Here is an 18,584-nt window from a genome sequence, read left to right on the forward strand (position 1 = left end):
ATTAGCTTTCCAGTGACATAAGAGCATGGGTTTCCTGGATCCTTTACAGAGCCCTGCTGAGTTGGGAGTATGAGATTGTTTGTTTGTAGTGTTGAGATTCCCCTTGGTCTGGCATTCATCATCATGTTGCCTTAAGAAAATGGATTCTTGGGTTTGTGTCTCCTTGGGGAAGTTTCTGACCCCATAAGCCTCAGGCTGCTCTGTGACTCAGAATGGTCATTCCTACTGACGCACAAGAAGGTGGCACCAGACCTGAGAGTGGAAAGTCTCTGCTTCTTCCTGCTGCAGCCCTGCTAACATTCTTCAAGTAGGAGGTTTGCCTTCCTTATAGTCTTAATCTGCAGTAGTCTCTTCTAGAATGTTCTTTACCACTTACTGTTTTTGCAATTCAGTGCAAGTATCTGCAGTCTTATTGTTGCTTATCTTTAACTGTATATGTTCTGTCTCCTTACCCCTGTACCCTCTGGTCCCTGCACTGTATTGTATGTCCTTAAATATGTAGGTCCTAAGGCTATTACTTTTTCAGAATTGACACTCAGAGAAAACACTTGAAGATGCTAATGCTCCTGAAAGAGTATTAGCCAAGCTATCAGTGGACTTTTAGAGCTTCTGCCATGATAGAATTGTGCTCATTCATTTGTTGAATGAAGTGAGTTGGAGATGATCTCTGTGGTCCCTCCAGCCCTGACATCATTTTGTTGTGATGACAAAATTCTCATGCTTAATATGGCAGCTTTCTTTTAGGTTTTTCCTAATTTCAGGTATTAGTAATTAGCAGAGCTGGTAAACTGGACTGATTTGTAGTACTGAGTAACGGGTTGATTGGCACATATGCATATCTGGGAAGTTTGGGTCAGTCCTTGCTACTGTGATTAAGAGAGTTCTAGAGTGTACTTGGGAAGTACTTCAATCTGATTAACATAGGAGTTAAATTTATTTCTCTTATAATGGAATCAAGTTGTTTGGCACTTTAGTTTTGTGTACACTAGGCATATTCTTCCTTCTTTTTTTCTCCTCTTTTTCACTGTCATGTTTGTTTTTGTGACCAGGTGCTGTCTATAGCCAACTCTGATCAGGTGGTGAAAACTAATGAGACCAAATGACAGATTCTGGGTATGGTGATGTTTTAGCAGTCGTTAAAGAAATGGAATCAAGAGTAGACTCTTCACATTCCTAATAGATGAGCTGAGTTAGTTCTGTAGATACTTTGTAGTATTCACAATGATTATAATAACACCTGTAGCATATATTAGGTGCCAAGTACTCTTCTAAGCACCTTTCACGTTATCAGTTCAGCTAAGCCTTACAGCTGCAGTGTGGGATAGGTACAATTATTATCCCATTGACAGATCAGGAAGTGGAGGTAGCGGGGCTGAGTAGCCAGGGGTCACACACAGATGAGTGGGAATACCTGCCATTGTCCGTATGAAAGGTTTGTGCTGTAGTCTTCCAGCTGTGCTGCTACCTAAGGCAGTGATTTCAGATGTTTTTGAAATTGTAATGCCCAGCTGAAATTTAGTTTTGGTATATCTTTCATATGTACATTTATTATTAATTTTTAATAAAATTTTATATTATTACTAAATATTTAGTAAATCCTTCATTGAAGTATTAATGAAGAAAAGTGAACAAATCATGAGAACAGAAAATGCACAAATCTTGAATTATCACAAAATTAATACACCCAGGGCAAGAAATAGAACATTACCAGCACCACAGAGTCAAGGCCTCCTTTCTCCCCAGTTATAACCACCATTCTGACTCCTGTTTCTGAACTTTTCATACTTATTTTTAAAATGAATTAAAGTTTGGGGAAAGTTTTAATTCCCATAAGTCAAATAGAAACATCCTAGGGTGTTATGAATTGATAGAGTTGATTTGTAGAGTTTGCTTCCTAAATATTTAGCTTAATAGAGATTCTCATATGAAGAACCCATACCCAAAGTAGAATGATCTTTGTGTTGCACATCACTGTTGGGGATTGTGAAGGGTCTGAGACTTTATTGTGGGTTGAAGAGTGAGCCTGTCATAGTTTTGTAGATGTGGCAGAAGAGAGGAGGCCCTCTGTCGGAGAGAAAGGGCCTGTTATGCGTGGCACAGCAGGATTCATGTGTGCATCTGTTCCCCTTGCCCCCTACATTCTGAGGGCCCAGGTGGATGCTGCATATACCATGGGTTTGTGTCACAGCTTATGAGGGGACTGCTAGCAAGTCTGCCCAACACTTGCCTCCAAGGGGACACTGACCTATTATCCTGGTCAGGAAACAGATCTTCTTTCAACCAGGAGGGAGACATTGTCCACAGTTATAAGGAAGATAGTCTGGGACAGTTTTTGGTACATAAAATTTTATGTTAGTTTTTGACATAAAATGTGGAGAAGCACCATGAAGAATTGCCTCCATAATGTCCATACCTTGTATGTACAGTATTTAATTAAGCAGTAGGATGAGACCAGCCTGAGCATTGACCTCAGCTATGCTGAGGGTCACAGACGGACAGATACCATAAACCACGAGTGTCTGTTCCATTCATTCAGTCACAAAGTATTTCCTGAGTTAGGATTATGAATAAAATATGGTCATTGCCCTTTGAGAGCTTGCAGTCAAATAACAAGTGGTCATCCTACCATTTAACAGGTACAGTAAGTGTGTGTAAGTTCCATACAGCCCCACAAGGGAGAGAGGGTGGGAGAGGCTGAGGGCTGGATGGGGCCTCTCTTACTCTGGAAAGAAGATTGCAGTGGCAGTGGGGGGGTATTTTGGAGTACCAAGGGCAGGAGACCAATTAGACTGCCACTATAGTCCACTTAAGACTTCCTTACATTCCTTATCATGCCTACAACCCTATGAGCTTTGGGGTTTTGTTAGCATTAACATACTTCATATTTAATGATACATTGCCTAATCTCAAACCACTTTGTTTCTTTATAATTAGGAATCTCAATTCAATGCAGGTTCTTCAGGTGCAGGTACTACCTTTTTGTTTTTTGCTCTCCAGGCTTGTGCTGCTTGATGTGGCATCTAGTACAGTAATTACATTGAAGAGTCTGAGTCTTTAGAATATAACTCAATGAGGAAGTTTATAGAATTCCAGTGGACTCTAAGCTCCATGAGCCAAGGACTGTGTCGTTGTTTCTTTTGTACTTGCAGCCCAGCATGGCATGGTGGGGGCTTAAAACTTGTTAACCAAATGCAGAGAATCCCTGTACCCATTCTGTGAAAGTCCACACATTTCAATATTTTTACAGATAATATGTCTTCTCCTATTTTTATAAGTGAAATCATGTCATAATTAAACTCATGTGTGTGTGTGTGTGTGTGTGTGTGTGTGTGTGCACGTGCGTGCGTGCATGCAAGAGAGAGAGAACGAAGAGGGAAAGAAGGAGGGAAGGAAGGAAAGAAAGAAGGAGAGAAGGAAGAGAAAGGAAAGAACAAATACCACATTACAGGTGGACCTCTAATTGGAAGAGCATTGGACTAGGCGTTACCCTGCCTAGTTCTAGCCATGTTAATATCATGAACTTGTGGTTTGACCTTGTACAAAGTCCTCATCTTTTCTTGGCCTTATATTGTTTATCTGTACAATGAGAAGATTGGACTAAGTGTTCTACAAGGGTTGTTTCAAATCTGTCATTCATGACTTTTTTAAATGCATCGATAGGGAATTCCCTGGCAGTCCAGTGGTTAGGACTCTGCGCTCTCACTGCCGAGGGCCTGGGTTCAGTCCCTGGTCGGGGAACTAAGATCACACAAGCCGTACAGCACGTCCAAAAAAAAAAAAAAAAAATGCATTGATAAGTGCAAATGGTAGATAAGAATAGTACACCTTTGTTATGTATAACTATATAAAACTATATATAAAATATATACATATAATTATATAATCATGTAGAACCCTGTAAAATTAGTTGGGATTACAAGAATGGAAAAGGTTGTCTGTAGGATTATTTTCTATATGAAACTAAGTAAATTTATAAAAATTTCAAAAGGAGAATGTTAGTTTGGAAACTTGTAGAGTGTGTAGTTGATAGGGGTCATCACAGCTGATGGTGTTCCTATGAAGAATCCTTGGGTGGTCGTTTCCAGTGATTTTCTTCTTTCGGTCACATCAGCTGTGGACCCTGGTCCCAGTGGGGGTGCTCTGGTGGGTGAAGAGCCCCTGGGGACCTTGATGCTTTGGATCAAGCACAAGTCTGGCCCCAGCCCTTACCTCTCTGCTGATTAGGGCAAGGTCTTTATCCTGCCTATCACAGGTGGTGTGAGAGTCCTTGCTAGGTGAGGACCTGGCCATGTGCTGGAGTCTCCAGTGTGCTTGGAATCCAGACCATACCGTTGCTGTCGGTGTCCTAGTGTCTCTAGTCCACGTGTGATGTCCTATTTTAGGCTCATCTATCCACTAATTTGTCCCCCTCTCCTTCAGAGGCAGAGTGACCTTGGCCGTGGTACAACTGACCTAGGAACCAGATGAGCAGAGACATCTGCGTCCACACCTGGCCATGTTCCTATTATTTAGAACTTGAGAAGCAATGGGTCCCTGGAAAACTTTCATTAACTTCTCTCTCACTAAAATTTATGACTGATAAAACTAGAGAAATTCTTGTCAACTTTCCCCTTTCTAGTATAATTGAGATCAAGAAAGAAGCTTCTCATTTTATCTTCAGTTCTATTACCATCCTGGAAAAGGACCACAACAAGCACTGGTTCGGTTCCTTGCAGCCTAGTCGAAATGTCGTTTTCAGCATCATCGAGCATTTCTGGAGAGAGTTGCTGTTGTCCCAGTCAGGAGCTGCTGTTGAGGAATCATCCTCCCCCATGACCAAGGGGAAGGAGTTGACTGGTCTGATGGCCTGTACCCAGAAGCGTCTGGAAGACACAGCCAGAGTCCTCCACCATCAGGGCGAGCAGCTTGACAGTATCTCGAGAGGCCTGGACAAGATGGAATCTGACCTGGATGTGGCTGACAGGTAAATAAACACTGTAATCCTAACCTGATCTTTGGATGGCTGTGGTATGGTATCTTTTCCATCATCCTGTATTTATTACACATTCAGCCTTCTGAAAACACAAGCTGTGCTCCTGTTGTGGACAGTTACACTGGGCTGACTGCTGTGGGTGTGCAAGTAATGAGGGCCAGCATTCGCTAAGTGTGCAGTATGTGCCAAGGACAGTTTTAAGTGTTGAAGGGGGATTACCTCACTGAATCAGCAGACAAGCCAAGAAGAGTGTGTTGTTCTTCATTTTACCCATGGGGAAACTGAGGCTGAGAGGCCGGGTAATTTGTTCAAGATCACACACACTAAGTTTGTTAGCGTAGTTTATCTTAATTTCTTTTCCATAGCTGTAGAGCAGCAAGGTTTGAGCCAAAGCATTTTGGCTTCAGAAGCTGCCATTTTAGCCACTGCATTAGCCACTCTCAAACCTTCAGTCTTGGGGACCACCCCACCCACCTTAAAAACTGAGGACCCAAAGAGCTTTTGTTGATGTGGGTTATATATACTGGTATGCATCATATTTTTTTAAAACTAAGAAATTAAATAATTATTTATTTAAAAAGTACAATGATAAATCCATGACCTAGTAACGTAAATAACATTTTTTTTAATGAAAAATAACTTTTATAAAGCAAAATGTGTAGTGAGAAGAGTGGCACTGTTTGAGATTTTTGTACCTCTCTTTAAAGTAAAGCTTAGCAGAAAACAGCTGGATTCTCATGCCTGCTTCTGCAGTCAGTCTGCTGTGATATCACAAGTCACATGGTATCTGGGAACTCCACTCTACACTCATGAGAGAATGAGAGTAAAAAGCCAAATAGCCAAATAGTGTTGTAGTATTGTATGAGGTGACTTTGACCTCCCAGACTCCTTTGGAGGGTCTCAAAGACCACACTTTGAGAAGCACTGCACTGACTATAAGACATATAAAGTAAGTCAGGGATCTTAGAGTCTAGTAGGAATAACCTCTCCCCCATGTCTGGAATGGTTGCTTGAGAGCTCAGGATGAGGTGGCAGCCTCTCAGTGATGGGCCCTGAGTGTGGGCCCCCCGTCTCTCAGACCAGGGCTGCATGGCTGCTGTTTGTGAGACCCCTTGCCTCTGAGTGACCCCACTCTGCAGTTGCCACCTGTTGCAATTTCTAAGCACTGTGTGGTAAAGGGCATCGTGCTAGAGCTACAGGGAACAGGGCCCTGCATCTTATTCTTAGAGGGGGTGCTTATGGTGGTTGAGACGTAAGATCACCGGACCTTTGTGAGTTTTCCTCATGGGAACGTGGCTAGACATTTTTCCACCCTCCCTTGCAGTTTGGGGTTTATATGACTGAGTTGTGGCAGAAGTGATGTAGGTCACTTGCAGGCCTAGTCTCTAAAAGCCCTCCTACCCAATCTCTAGTACTGTTTTCCCCTTTACCTGCTGGAATCCTCCAGGACTTGAAGGCCTTAGGACAGAAGCATTAGTTAGACAGAGTTTAGGACCTCAAATGGCTTCCCAGAGCAGAACCCTGACCCCAGCCCTCAATTGGACTACAGTGTGAACAAGAAATAATCCTCTGTTGGGGCTAGGCCCTTAAGATTTCAGGAGTTGTTTGTTATAGCAGTCAGCCCTTGCAGACTAACACAACATTCCTGTAGGAAATTGAGACACCTATTAAATATCTTCAATACATAACAGGACATAGAGACCAGAGATTTAGAAGAATGTTCATTTGCACTGGAAATCAAAGAAATGCACACTAAAATAATGGAAATCTTGGTTTCAATGATCAAATTAGTAACAATTAGAAATAAGAATACACAATACCAACTGAGGATAGTGAATAAGCATTTTCATACACTGCTTATTAGGAATGACAATTGGTATAATCCTTTTGGAGAACAATTGGGTGGTTTGTAAATCTTCTTTTGACAAACAACAAAGTGAAAGGATGAACCTGAGGCTGGGAGAAAGTATTTGTGATACCTACACATATCCCAACAAAGGATTAATACCCAGCTAGTTAAAGGCAAAATGAGAAAAAGGCAATTCAGCAGAAAAGTTAGTAAAGGCCGTTGACTGGAGTTTAGGCTAAGAAGCTACTATAACAGAGATCCAAAAATATTGTGATTGAAATAAGCTAGACCTCCATATAATGGTCCAAAGGAAGGTAGTTATCCCAGGCAGATAGAAAGCTCTGCTTTAGGCCTTCACCTCTAGCTGCATGTTGTCTAGAAGGTCTCCTGTCTTATCACATGGCACCATCACTACATCAAAAGTTGCTGGTATCACTCATTTGCAGCCAATGGGAAGGGGGAACAAAGAGGGAGGCCAGGGAACCTTGTCTTTAAGAAGGTGACCCCAAAGTTGCACATATTACTTCTGCTCATATCTTACTGGTAGGACTTAATCTCATAGTTACACCTAGGAACAAAGAAGCGGGGTAGTTGTGAGAGATTACTCAGGTATTCCATTATGGAAGGAAGAACAGGAAAATGGATACTAGGGATCATTAGTTGTCTCTGCGACAGTGTCTCACAAATGAGAAATCCCAAAAGACCAATGAAAAGGGAGTTCAGCATCCCTTGTAATTAGGGAAAGGTACATTAAACCAACACGTGTATTAGTTGGGTAACACCAGCTGTTGGTTAAGATGTGGGGTGATAAGCACTCTAATGTTTTTGTCAATAATATGAAATGGTTCAGCCACTTAGGAGAGCAGTTGTCAATACCTAGTGAAGCCAGAGGTGCACAGACCCCATGACTGTGACCTTGCTCTTTCAGATGTGTATCTTAGGGAAACATTGGCACTTGTGCACAGTGTGTGTGGACATGAACTTTCATTAAAGGATTGTGGACGGTAGCAAGCAATTGCAATCAGTTGCTTCTCAAGGGGGATAGGGTATCTAAGCTATATTTTAGTCACAAAATAGACTAATTCTTTCATGGTACCTGTTATATGTTAGATCTATACATATCAGCTTGAATAAATCCCAAAGCAGTATTAAAAAAACAGAGCAAATTGCAAAGAGATGTGTACAGCAGGATACCATTTATAAGGTGTTTTTTTAATATGCCAAATAATACTATAGGAAAAACATAGAGTTAAAATACGAAAACCTGAACAGGAAGGGTGCATGCAGGGCACCATACTGTGTAGTTCTGTGGTGAGTTATCCAGAGAGCAGCTGACTGGTGTTCCTGGAGTGGTCTTGTGGTTCATGATGCTCTTTGGTGTGGGTCCTTTGAAGTCGATTGTGGTAGGCCCTCAGTGAGCTCTCTAATTTGTCCATCAGAGCTGGGAAAATTTCCTGTATTATTTCTTTGATAATTTTTCCCCCTCAGTTTTTAAAATGTGTTCCTTTTGGAACTCCCCCTTTTTTTGTTATCTGACTTCCTGAACTGATCTTCTAATATTGTTCTCATTTTTCTTTCTCCTCAACCTTTTGTTCTGCTTTTATTTCTTGAATTTTATCTTCCTACCTTCTATTTCTGTTATCATGTTTTTAATTTCCAAGACTTATTTTTTGTTTTCCAATGTTCCTTTTGAATAGCAGCCTATTATTGTTTCATGGATGCCCTATTCTCTTATCTCTTGGGTTGTTATGGATAGCCTTGTCTTAGTATGTTATGTCTTGTATGGGAAGGCCTGGGTGGACTGTGAAATTTTTGGTTCTGCTGAAAAGGGCTGTGGTCACAGTGTTTGAGAGCAGTGCTCTGTGGTCTGAGAATATCTGGTCTCTTCCCATGACAGTCCTAGATTTATGCAGTTATAGTGTTTTCAGTAGTCTTCACAAAATGTGGTCTCTTCTCTCTCTCTCTGTCCCTCTGTCCCTCTGTCCCTCCTTCCCTCTCTGTCTCCCTTTCTATCTCCCTGTCCCCCTCCCTCTTTCTTTCTCTTTCTGTACTGAGAGTGAAGGGTGAGTTTTCTGAATTCTACGGTTTTTGGAATCTCTAATCTGATTAGATTTAAAGCGACTAATAACTCTTATTTCAAGTGGTATAGAAGGCACTGATGATGTGGCAATGGTGATATGTAAAATAATCGTCATGGGATGCTCGTAATCAAATATTTTAAAAAGGCTCTGAGTGACCATGTATTTGAAACCTAATAACATTTTTGTCAGACTAATGAGTAATGAGATTGGCTGGCTGCTCTAACTCTACTGGACAAAGTGTGGAAAGGAAAGGATGGGTTCGGAGTGCCCCATAATGACCTGAACATTTCTATATCTGCCTTGAAAGAAAACCTTAGCTCCCGTAGCTGCAGCACTGAGATCTCTGAAAATCAGATCTGGAGTGTGTCATCCTGTGAGTGACTAAATTACAATGTAAATTGAAATCCCAACTTTGCATGGTGTCTGCTGTTAAACTGAGGGTATTGATAGGGGAGAAATGGGATCCTGAAAATTGGAATGTAGACATATGGGAAGATCCTGATGAAACTGAGAAAACAGAACCCCTAAATTCTGATGAGTCTTCTTTGCCAGTAGAAGCAGCCCTTCCTCCCCTATCTGAGGCGATTAACCACAGTTTGCCTGAGGAAGCTGTAGTGGCCTCCCCCGAGATAATTGCTTTGCAAGACGGTGCAGATTTCCTTCAAGACCCAGCCCCCCCCCCCCTTTTCTTCCAGGTATATTGTTAGAGTTAAGTCTCAGCACATCCCAGAAGATGAGGCATAAAGTGTGGCCCATGAAGAGATGCACTGCACTCTGAAAGAACTGCATGATTTTTCCAATTTATACAGACAGAAATCCAGAGGGTATGTGTGAGAATGGATATCTTGTGTGTGGGGTGATGGTGAGAGGAATATGAAGTTGGATGGGGCTGACTTTACTGAAATGGACCCACTAAGCAGAGATCCTGGATTTGGTACCATGGCTCGAGGAGTTAGAAAGGCTCTAACAGTTTGGTTGGTTGGCTGAGATGTGGACTAAAAAGTGGCCTACACTAAATGGAGTTTGAAATGTCAGAACTGCCTTGGTATACTCCAGAGGAAGGATCCAAGACTGAGGAAGACTGGAATGGTAGAATAGATTTATTATGTGAGATCTCTTCACCCATCCTGGCAGGGTCCAAGAAGACACACTTTTTACCGTGACTGTGAGAAATAAATTTTTAAGGGGAGCCCCGGCATCCTTGAGCTGTGTGGTTGCTCTTCTCTGTAGGCCAGAAATTACAGTGAGAAGTGGCTGCCACTGAGCTGGGATCCTTAAATGCAGCAGGGATAATTGGATCCTGGGGTGGCAGGGCTAAGTGGTAGCACTTAATCACCAAAGACAATTGGGGTTGGTTACCATAATGGACAGCAGAGTCAAAGCAGCAATCAGAATAGTCTGACTTCCAGAGACCTATGGCATTGGCTAGTTGGTCATGTGCCCCTAGAAGAGAAATAGTTGGGCAGTCTGCTCAATTCTTACTTGATCTGTTAAGCAGAAGAGTTTTAGGTCATGTGAACAAGCATCTAACCTGAATTAAAAAAAAAAAAAGTCACGGTTCCTTAATTGATTTCTAGATTTGAACCGGTTTACACACCCAGAACCCCTTGAGTGACGGGGAAGGTGGGTCCCCTTGTGGAAGGACCCCAGTATGCTACCAAATTTTGTACTGTTAATCTTTCTCCCAGCCCCTCCCAGAGAGACATATGGCATTTTACCAGGGTGACCGTGCATTGGGGAAAAGGAAATCAGATTTTTCAGGGACTACTGGACACTGGCTCCAAACTGACACTGATTCTAGGAGACCCAAAACATCACTGTGGCTCACCTAGGGGCTTATGGAGGTCAAGTGATCAGTAGAGTTTTAGCTCAGGTTCATCTCACAGTGAGATGGCCCCTGAACCCATCCTATGGTAATTTTTTCTAGTTCTGGAGTATATAATTGGAATAGACATACTCAGTAACTGGCAGAATCCCCACACTGGTTCCCTGACCTCTGGAATGAGAGAGATTCTGGTGGGAAAGACCAAGTAAAAGTCACTAGAACTGCTTCTACTTAGAAAAATAGTATACCAAAAGCAATTTTGCATTCCTGGAGGGATTATAGAGATTAGTACCACCTTCAAGGACTTGAAGGATGCGTGGATAGTGAGTCCTGCCCCATCTCCATTCAGCTCACCTATTTGTGCAGAAAAAAGATGGATCTTTCAGGACAGTGGATTATCTTAAACTTAACCAGGTAGTGACTATAATTCCAGTTGCTACTCCATGTATAGTTTTACTGCTTGAGCAAATTAACACATCCTCTGGTACCTGGTATGCAGCACCTGATCTGGTAAATGCTTTTTTTCCATCCCTGTTAGTAAAGACCACCAGAAGCAGTTTCTGTCAGCTGACAAGGTCAGCAATATACCTTCACTGTCCTACTTCAAGGGTATACCAACTTTTCAGCCCTATGTCATAATTTAGTTCACAAAGATCTTGATGCCTTTCTCTTCCACAAGATAGCATGCTATTAATGCTGATTGGACTGAGTAAGAAGTAGCAACTACTCTAGACTCATAAGACATTTGCATATCAGAGGATGGGAAATCTGACAGAAATTCAAGGGCCTTCTACTTCAGTGAAATTTTTAGAAGTCCAGTGGTGTATGGCTCATTGAAGTATCTCTCTATGGTGAAGGTTAAGTTGTTGCATCTGGCTCTTCCTACAACCAGAAAGGAGGCACAATGCTTCTTCGTCTTTCGGAAGCAACATAGTCCTCATTTGGGTGCCTTATTCTGGCACATTTACCAAGTGACTCGAAAGCTGCCGGTTTTGAGTAGGGCCTAGAGCAAGAGAAGGCTCTGAAACAGGGGCAGATTGCCACAGAGCTGCTCTGCCACTTGGGCCATATGATCCAGTGGTGTATGATGGGTCAGTGGCAGATAGGGGTGCTCTTTGGAGCCTTTTGCAGACCTCTATAGGGAATCTCAGTGCTCACCCTTAGGATTTTGGAGCAAAACCCTGCTATCCTCTGCAGATAACTACTTTCCTTTTGAGAAACAGTTCTTGGCCTGCTACTAGGCCTTAGTAGAGACTGAACACTTAACCACAGGCCACCAAGCTGCTATATGAGCTCGGCCGCCCATCATGAAGTGGATGTTATCTGATCCACCAAGCCACAAAGTTGGGCATACTTAGCAACACCCCATCATCAAATGGAAGTGCGATACAAAAGATTGGGCTCAAGTAGGCCCTGAAGGCACAGGTTAAGGTGCCTGAGGAATTGGCCCGAATGCCATGGCCGCCCCCACTCCTGCTACACTGCCTTCTCTCTCCCACCCTGCATCTACGATGCATTCCTTACTTGGGGAGTGCCCTACAATCAGTTGACTGAGGAGGAAACACTGGGGCCTGGTTCACAGAGGAGTTTGAGAAATATGTAGGCACTACCCAGAAGTGGACAGTAGTGGCATGACAGCTCCTCTCTGGGACATCCTGAAGGACAGTGGTGAAGGGAGATCCTCCCAGTGGGCAGAACTGCAAGCAGTGCACCTGGTTGTTCATTTGTGTTGGGAAACGCAGTCGTGTGCATGCAGTCTTTTTTATCCCTACTTGGCCTCTTAAGAATGGGCCTTGGGGCTGGAATACTTTATTACCAAGAGATAAAGAGCCCACACAGCCTATGCCAGGCTTATTACCTTGTGGGGGAATAGCTTTCCCTTTTACAGTCTCCACCAGTGCTTCTTTTGTTCTGCTTAAGCCTGTACATCAGTGGCCCTCAAGCACACCCCCAGCTTTCAGTTTTTCAGACTCCATGGGGGTAGGGGAGGGGTCCTTCCGCTGTGGTCCTGAGGGGTGTGCATGGGCCAGTTGCCCTCCATTAACTGCTGGAGGGACCTGCTGGCCATGAGGGACCTATGCCCACTATTGGAGCTGACCTTGCTCTGTTTCTTCTCTATATGAGTAAAGCTCAGTAAGGCGTTACTCCATCCAGTGCTTAACTGTGCTGTGTTTTGTGGTGACTCCAATGCCAGGGCGCTGTGGGGAGACGTGTTTGGAGTCCTCCTCTGGGATTAGTGGCTGATGAGCAGTACTCTGGTCAACAATTGCTTGGAAGGAGGAATGGCCAGGGGCTGAATTGTGTACTGATTGGCTGTGGCCAAGTGGTTTGGCTGGAGGTTCAGGGACTGGAAGAAACATGATTGGAAACTTTATGACGAAGAGGTCTGGGGTAGAATTATATGGAGAGATCTCTCTGAGTGGGCAAAAAGGTGAAGATATGTCCCATGTGAATGCTCACCAGAGCACCTCCTCAGCAGAAGAGAATTATAAAAACCAAATGGATAGGAAGACCCATTCTCTAGATACCGGTCAGCCTGTTCCCCTAGTCCATCCTGTTATCGCCAATGGGCCCATGAACAAAGTGGACATGATGACAGGGATGGAGGTTATGCTTGGGCTCAGCAACATGAATTTCTACTCATTGAGGCCACCTTGGCTATTGCCACTGCTGTGTGTCCAGTCTGATAGCAGCAGAGATCCAACACTGAGTCTCCAATATGGCACCATTCTCTAGGGTGTTCAGCCAGCTACTTGGTGGCTGGTTGATTACAGTGGACTGCTTTTCTTGTGAATTCTTTGTATATGGCAAGTCACTCTTGCTGCTTTCAAAATTTTGTTTTTGTGTTTCAGCAGTTTGATTTTAATATGTCTCTTTTTTATCCTCCTTGGAGTTTGTTGAGCTTCTTGGATGTGTCCGTTCATGTCACTCATCAGATTTGGGAAGTTTTCAATCAGTGTTTCTTCAAATATATTTTCTGCCTCTTTTTCTTTTGTCCATCTGGAATACCTGTAATACATGTGTTGATCTGCTTGATGGTGTCCCATAAGTCCTTCAGGTTCTGTTCATTTTTCTTCCTTCTTTTTTTCTTTCTTCCCCTCAGACTGGATAATTTCAAATGTATAACCTTCAAATTTGCTGATCCTTCATTCTCCCTGCTCAGATCTGCTGTTGACTCCTTCTAGTGAGTTTTTCATTTCAGTATTGTACTTTTCAGCTCTAGAATTTGTTTGGTTTCTTTTCATAATTTCTATCTTTTTATTGAGATTCTTATTTTGTTCAGACATTATTCTTCTGATTTATTTCAGTTCTTTCTCCATAGTTTCCTTTAGCTCATTGAACATATTTAAGACGGTTGGTATAATATCTTTGACTAATAATTCAAATGTCAGGGCTTCCTCAAAGATGATTTCTGTCAAATTTTCTTTATTTTCTGTGAATAGCCATATTTTCCTCTTTCTTTGTATGTCTTGTAATTTTCTTTTTAGAACTACACATTCTGAAGATTATGTTTTGCTAACTCTGTTATGGACCGAATGTATGTGTCCCTGAAATTCGTGTAGTAAGTCCAGACTCCCAATGTGATGATGTTAGGAGGTGGGGCCTTTGGAAGGTAATTAAGTTTAGATGAGGTCATGAGGGTGGAGCCCCCATGATGGGATTAGTGTCCTTGTAGAAGAGGAAGAGACTGGAGAGAAAGTGACTGTCTGCAAGCCAGGGAGAGAGCGCTCACTAAAAACCAAATCTGTTGACACCGTGATCTTGGACTTTTCAGCTTCCAGAACTGGAAGAAATAAATATTTGTTGCTTAAGCTACCCAGTCTGTGGCAGCCCAAGCTGACTGATAATACTCTGGAAATCGAATTCTCCTATGCCTCAGGGGTTGCTGGGTTTTGCTTGCTGAGGGTTGGAACTGACTTTTTGTGACTTTTCCAAATTATTTTTGCAAAACGTGTATTCCTTGTTAAGTGTGGTCACTGAAGTTCCGAAGAAGGAAAAAGTAAATAGGTTTTGTTTCTCTCAATTCCCTCCTGGCTGGGAAGCCACTTCAGCTCATGGTGGTAGAAAACTCTCTGCCAGCCTCTCAGCAATCAAAAGCCCCAATCAGACTCACAATCCCAGTTTTTGGAGGAAAGGTCTTTATTGCCCACCCTGGCTCCAACAGGCCATACTAAGAATACTTGCGGCTGTCCCACAGCTGCCAGCTATGGATTTGTGGGATGGGGGTTGGTAGCTGCTACTGCTTGAAAGCAGAAGTTGATTGAAATTATAGTGGTCTCTCCATCAAACTCACTGCTGGATGCTGCAGATGTTCTCCTTGACCCAGAGTTCCAAAATAGTTGCTTCAGACAGTTCTGCCAGTTCCTTCATTTTGCTGGAGGGACAGATTCCTGCAGCTTCCTATTCCACCATCTTCCCTGCTGCCACTAACTATATGGCTTTTATGAATAGATGCTGCCCTTCATGTACCATTTCATTCTGGAGCAAATTTCATGGAGGTTTGCTGTTTTTCTGTATTTAGCAGTTTTCAAGGTAATGACTTTGTTCTTTATCATCCTCAAAAGATGTTCAATTATTATTTTTAATATCCTTTTGAATCCCTGGATTTACAAATATTTGAGTTTCAATCCGTTGCAGTTAGTATCTTATTGAACTTTAAACTGTTCCATCTTTGAGCATGTTGTGACATTTTTAATCCAATAATTTAGCAAGGAGTAATGTCTAGGATTGTAAACCTTAAATTATATAATATCATGGGTTCCTGGACAGCTCCTGTGACCATTTTTTACACTTTAAATATAACTCTGTTGGGTGAATGGTCTGCAGACAAATTCCAGGTAAAGTCCACATTACAGAGCAGAAGCAAGTGGTGGCGCAGAACGTCAGAGTGACTGGAGCAAGTCTTGTCAGTGAGGTTGGCGTCCAGAGGCTTTATTTGCAGCTGCCTTTTGGGAGGGAGTTAAGAGCCCTGGTTCCCTAATGCTCATTCAACAGCCATGCAATTCTTTAATCAGATCTTTACCACTTCCTCACATTCTGTGGTAAAATAAGGACTACATAGTGAATTTTTAGAAAACAAAGTTTATTTACATATATTAAAATTCTGGATTAGACACTTCCTACTTTTTGGTATTATGTATGTCAACCGAGAAAAGAGACACAGCTAAAATAAACAAAAGAATTTATTTGGTGTCTTAGAACCATTACCTCAGTTGTTTGTCAAGAATTGTGATTGGAAGATATAATTACAATTTACATTTCATTGGGTTTCTAAGCACTTTGCATAGGATACTAGGAAATCTGTTGTTGGAGTGTCCAGATTTTATCTTGGAAATGTGGCCACAGCAGTCATGTGGTCAGTCATCTGCCTTTGCCCAGTACAAGAGTAAAATTTGGTTCCTGCTATATGAGCATAAGGTGGAGTTCAAATCCAAAAGGCAGTCTGTTCTGTTCAGTTAAGCACACAGGTTCACACATGTCTCTTTAAATGAAACAAGGACATGTTAGTAACGCAGATTTGATCGCAGTTTGCTGGAATCTACTTGGTGAAATAATTGGTCTGATTCTGTTTTCACTGGGGTCTGTGAGTAAGTAGTATTGTCTCAGTCTTTATATGTTGGAAAATGCCTTTATTTTACTGACACTCTGAATGATAATTTGGCTCTTCACAATTGAGCCAAATTTAGCTCAACATTTTGAAAATGTTTTTCCATTGTCCTTTTTGCATATATTATTGCTAAAGAGAATTTACTGTTTCTTTCTGGCTAATGTTTTTTTTCCCCTATTTTAGATGTTCTGATGTTTTTTTACTCCAATGTGTCTGTGTAGATATTTTAGAACAGCTTTCTAATTTACATACCACAAAATTCACTCATTTTATATGAACAATGATTTTTAGTAAATTTACAGAGTTGGACAAACATCACTATAGTTCAATTTTAGGACATTTCCATCACCCCCAAAAGTTGCCTCAAGCCCATTTACTGTCACTCTCTGTTCTCAGTCTAGCCCAGGTCACCACTAATCTATCTATTCTCTTTCTGTATCGTATAGGGTATTATCTTATGGGACTCTGGACATTATCTTCTGTTTTAGCAGATCTTCCTTTGACACATTGCCCCGGGGAGTAAGAAGCTGATTCTTCTTACTGCCATGTGGGGATGAATGTCCAGATTCTCCTCTTGGCCCTAGTTTATGCCTTGGGATGGAAAAGGACACCTGTTGCTACTGACTGGGAGTGGAATTTCAGGTTTCCCCACAGGCCTCTGCTAATACCACCCTGATTGGGAGAATGACGGCTGTCTTGTTACCCCCTCCTGGCCTATGTTGACCTGTAAGGTTTCCCTCATTACTGCTGGCTCCTCACATGGCCTTCTCTGACACTACCCCAGTTAAGAAGAAGTACCCCTCAGTGCAGGTAGGAGAGGGTCCATGTCTAGGCTCCTCATGTGTTTGCTGATGAGGGTGGGAGTGGGCTGTACTTCTTTCTGGGGAGTTTGGCTGGAGTAGAGATGTTATTGACTAAAAGTTCTCTGTCTTGACAGCTTCCCCTTTTCTATAGGGTAGGGAGAGCAGGCTTTCTTTTATTTATTTATTTATTTATTGTCTGTTTATCCAGGTTTCTGGCTTCTTCAGGACTCAGTTCAGAATATAGTTAATAAAAAGAGAACTCGCTTCCTCAAAGTTTCTGAAGTCCTGAGACCTAGCCAGCCTGACTTTTTCTCTCCACTCTCCATAATCTTATGTGTGTTTCATATATAATATCCAGGGTTTTAAGCTGTATTTAGTGGGGAGAACAGGGAGAAGCGTATCTACTCTATCTAGTCCTCGAATTGGAAGGCCTTCAATTGATCTTGTCTTGTATCCAGCCAACTTTCTGAATTTGTTTATTAGTCCTAGTGGCTTCTGTGTGGATCTGTAGGATTTTCCACCTGCAGAATCATGTCTTCTGTGAATAAAGATTGTTTTACTTTTTTGCTTCTAATCTTGATGCCTTTTATTTCTATTTCTTACCTAATTGTACTATCTAGAAGTTGTAATACAGTGTTGGCTGGAAGTGGTGAGTGCAGACATCCTTTACTTGCTCCCAGTGTTAGGGGAGAAAGCATTCAGTCTTTCACTGTTAAGTTTGATGTTGCCTGTAGGTTTCTGATATCAGATTGAGGAAGTTCCCTTCTATATCTGGTTCATTTAGTGTTTTTATTAAGAATGAATATTGGGTTTTATCAAATGCATTTGCACCATCTATTGAGATGGTCATGTGGTTTTTGTCCTTGATTCTGTTAATACAGTGTAGTACATTAATTGATTTTCAGATACTAAACATTTCAGATATTTTTGTTCTTGTGATAAGTCCCACTTGGTCATGGTACATAGTCCTTTTGGGTTTGGTTTGGTAACTTTGTTGGGGATTTTGTGTCTGTAGTCATGAGGTTTATTGGTCTGTAGTTCTCTTTCTTGTGATGTGTTTATCTAACTTTGGTTTGGGTAATACTGTCCCTCATCTGTAGTTTCTGGAGAAATTTGTGAAGGATTGGTATTATTTCTTCTTTAAATCTTAATAGAATTTACCACTGATGCCAACTGGGCCTGAGTTTTTTTTGTGTGTGGAATATGATTACCAGTTCATTTCTTTACTTGAATAGGTATATTCAGATTTTCCTTTTCTTCTTGAGTCAGTTTAGTAGTTTGTGTTGTTCTAGGAATTTTTAAATGTTATCTAAATTGTCTAATGTAGCGTAAAGTTGCTTGTGGCTTCCTTTATAATCCTTTTCATTTATGTAAGGTCTGTATTAATGTTCTGCTTTCATTCCCAATTTTAGTAATTTTTTAAAAGATTATTATTTATTTATTTTG

The 18,584-nt window shown here is 41.8% G+C and overlaps 1 protein-coding gene across 4 annotated transcripts in view; it reads left to right on the forward strand.

Moving 5' to 3' along the window:
* The window catches only part of SNAP47 (synaptosome associated protein 47), a 67,352-nt gene that overhangs the window by 5,954 nt on the left and 42,814 nt on the right, over positions 1-18,584 (forward strand). For 3 of the 4 annotated variants that reach the window (XM_068536544.1, XM_068536546.1, XM_068536545.1), the window contains exon 2: positions 4,420-4,963. In XM_068536544.1, coding sequence (XP_068392645.1) covers positions 4,464-4,963 — 500 coding nt within the window. In that variant the 5' untranslated portion in view covers positions 4,420-4,463. The remainder of the gene's footprint in view (positions 1-4,419; positions 4,964-18,584) is intronic. The other variant, XM_068536547.1, reaches the window with a different exon arrangement.

The sequence above is a fragment of the Eschrichtius robustus genome, chromosome 2 (assembly GCF_028021215.1).
Source record: "Eschrichtius robustus isolate mEscRob2 chromosome 2, mEscRob2.pri, whole genome shotgun sequence".
Classification (NCBI taxonomy): Eukaryota; Metazoa; Chordata; class Mammalia; order Artiodactyla; family Eschrichtiidae; genus Eschrichtius; species Eschrichtius robustus.